This window comes from Monopterus albus, unplaced genomic scaffold, assembly GCF_001952655.1.
Source record: "Monopterus albus unplaced genomic scaffold, M_albus_1.0 scaffold1963.1, whole genome shotgun sequence".
In the NCBI taxonomy this organism is placed as follows: Eukaryota; Metazoa; Chordata; class Actinopteri; order Synbranchiformes; family Synbranchidae; genus Monopterus; species Monopterus albus.
Window position 1 is genome coordinate 1 of NW_018129838.1, and position 2,596 is coordinate 2,596.

Genomic DNA, 2,596 nt, shown 5'->3' on the forward strand with positions numbered 1-2,596 from the left:
GCATGGTGATCCAGGTAGACCCGGGGAAGCATCAGTAGGTCTGTGTGATCCAGATGTTTTGTTTCTTCTCCTCCAGCTGCTGTGGAACTACAAGCTGAATCTAACCACCGACCCAAAGTTCGAGTCTGTAGCTGTGGAGGTCTGTAAGACGACCATCTCTGAGGTCAGTCCCCAACACCAGGCTCTTTACTTTGGTTTCTGCTTTCTGAACATCCAAGCTAGCTGCTCAGTGTGATGGCTCTAGCAGGGCAGTGCTAAGTCTCATCCATGTTTTCTCCCCCTTACTCCTCTGCCAAACACTCTACTTGTTGTCCGTACACAATCAGCTGCTGCAGTGGCCTGACGACATCAGCGCTGTGACACACACAAGTGTTTGGGACATATTTTAATTCCTCTCAGTGCAAATCAAGGTTTAGCAGAAATCAAATCTTTGTAGAAACTTAATTTAAAACACACTAAAGCCTCATTAGAATCCACAGATGTTCGTCTCAGCCTGCCTGACTGACTTGTCACCAAAATGTTTTTTATTATCTGAATTGCATGTGACTCAGTTTGGTCAAGTTCATAGAGCAGCTTCACTCTCTGGGCAGATTAAAGAGTGTGCGGCGGAGGAGCTGGGGAAGGGCTACCTGGTGTCCTGCCTGGTGGATCACCGCAGCAACATCACCGACTACCAGTGCAACCAGTACATCACCAAGATGACCACCATCATCTTCAGTGACTACCGGCTGATCTGCGGCTTCATGGACAAGTGCCGTGAGGACATCAATACTCTGCGCTGCGGCAGCGTCAGTACTGGGGAGAAGGTGAGCGGAGCGGGAAAACAACGAAGAGTCCTTCAGACACATTGACAAAGTGAGCTTGGTGTGTTAGCTAAGTATCCTGCAGTAGCTGCTGCTGTTCTGTAACGGGTATTCAAATCCTGCACTGGCAGGTGAGAACGTATCATGCTGCAGTTGCAATAAAAGCAGCTGCAGTGTCGGAATTAACGCAAGTTTCTGCCTGACTTGAACGTTTGCATTCACACATGCAGCTCCTTCAGGGCAAGTATAGATAAGGTAAACTTGGTGTCATTGTGTGTCTGTAAAGGGTGAAGGTGTGAGACCTGGACAGGAAGTAGTTTTGTCTGCCACTGATAGACTGTTGCTTTGCACAAATCTTAAATGAGCTGAAAAGAAACCCTTGTCCTACAGAGGTAAATGACCCTGACTGTGTGATGCTTGATCTGTTTTACCAGTGTGGCCTGTGCTCTGTATGCAGGATGTCCACTCTCAGGGCGAGGTGATTGCCTGCCTGGAGAAAGGTCTGGTGCGGGAGGCCGAGGGGCCGCCAGGGGCGCACGCCATCAAGGACGACTGTAAAAAGGCCATCATGAGAGTCGCGGAACTGTCCTCTGATGACTTCCACCTTGACCGCTACCTGTACTTTGCCTGCAGAGAGGACCGCGAACGCTTCTGTGAAAATGTGAGGATGTAGTCCACAGCTTGGTGCACACATCCAGAGTTGGTTATGTTTCTGTAAAGCAGCTGATTATGACAAATGCATCAGCTTGTTTTAGTACGACAACAGCGTTTGCACTGTCTTCTGCTTAACGATGATCTTTTTTTTATCATTTAACCACTTATTTCCTGTTGTGCAGTTTTACAGTGTTCACCAGGGTTGAAATTTAAAAATGTGTTTTAGCAGTTTTATTAATTGGCCTTGAAGTCAGGCCAGCTTTCATGTTTGAAAATGTGTTAAGTTTAGCCTGTGAAACCTGCAGGTAAACTGTAAAAACGTGCTGCTGTTGCACTATCGTAGCACCCAGAGGAACCTGTTCTAATTAACGTCTCATGATGTTTTACTTGCAAATGAGGGAGTACAGTGTCAACAGTGTTTAAAGCTAGGTCCCTTTGATAAAATGAGGAGTAATAATGACTAGCCATTAATGTCAGTCATCTTAACAGGACTGCTGTTTGGAATCATCAACATGGCTGTGAATTATTGACTGCTAAAGTAAAGAACCTCCCAGCATAAAAAGTAGGTTTGTATTTATCTGCCTACTGATGGTCTGTGTTTTGCAGACGCTGGCCGGAGAAGGGCGCGTGTACAAATGTCTCTTCAATCACAAGTTTGAGGAGGCAATGTCTGAGAGGGTGAGTTCACTTTGTATTAGAGAAACTGATTAGCATTTTCACTGAGTGTTTCTTGACAACTGATCTGAGCTTTCCAGGTAAAAACTGCAGAAACGCTCGCTCTGATAAACAAGTTGTAGTTTAATGCAGTCTAAATGCTCGTGTTTGCTGCAGTGTAGAATAACTTGCAAGCGTGAATGAGATGTTAAAGTTGAAAATGAACCTTAAACAAGGAAACGAGTTGTTGCTGAAAACTAAACTGCGGCCGTGTCCACAGTGCCGCGAGGCGCTGACCACCAGGCAGAAGCTGATCGCTCAGGACTACAAGGTGAGCTACTCGCTGGCCAAAGCGTGCAAGTCGGACCTGAGGAAGTACCACTGCAGCGTGGACAGCAACATACCCCGAGCCCGAGAAGCTCGCCTGTCCTACCTGCTGCTCTGCCTGGGGTCGGCCGTGCACAGAGGTAAACAGCTCCTGCCTG

At 47.1% G+C, this 2,596-nt stretch overlaps 1 protein-coding gene across 1 annotated transcript; it reads left to right on the top strand.

Moving 5' to 3' along the window:
- Positions 1-43: 43 nt before the first annotated feature.
- Positions 44-2,578, top strand: LOC109953910 (Golgi apparatus protein 1-like; the record flags this gene model as incomplete). Its single annotated transcript, XM_020589347.1, has 5 exons — positions 44-163; positions 591-806; positions 1,261-1,464; positions 2,064-2,135; positions 2,392-2,578. Coding segments are annotated over exons 2-5 (571 nt in total), but the record flags the coding sequence as incomplete, so codon positions are not given.
- Between the last annotated feature and the right edge of the window lie 18 nt (positions 2,579-2,596).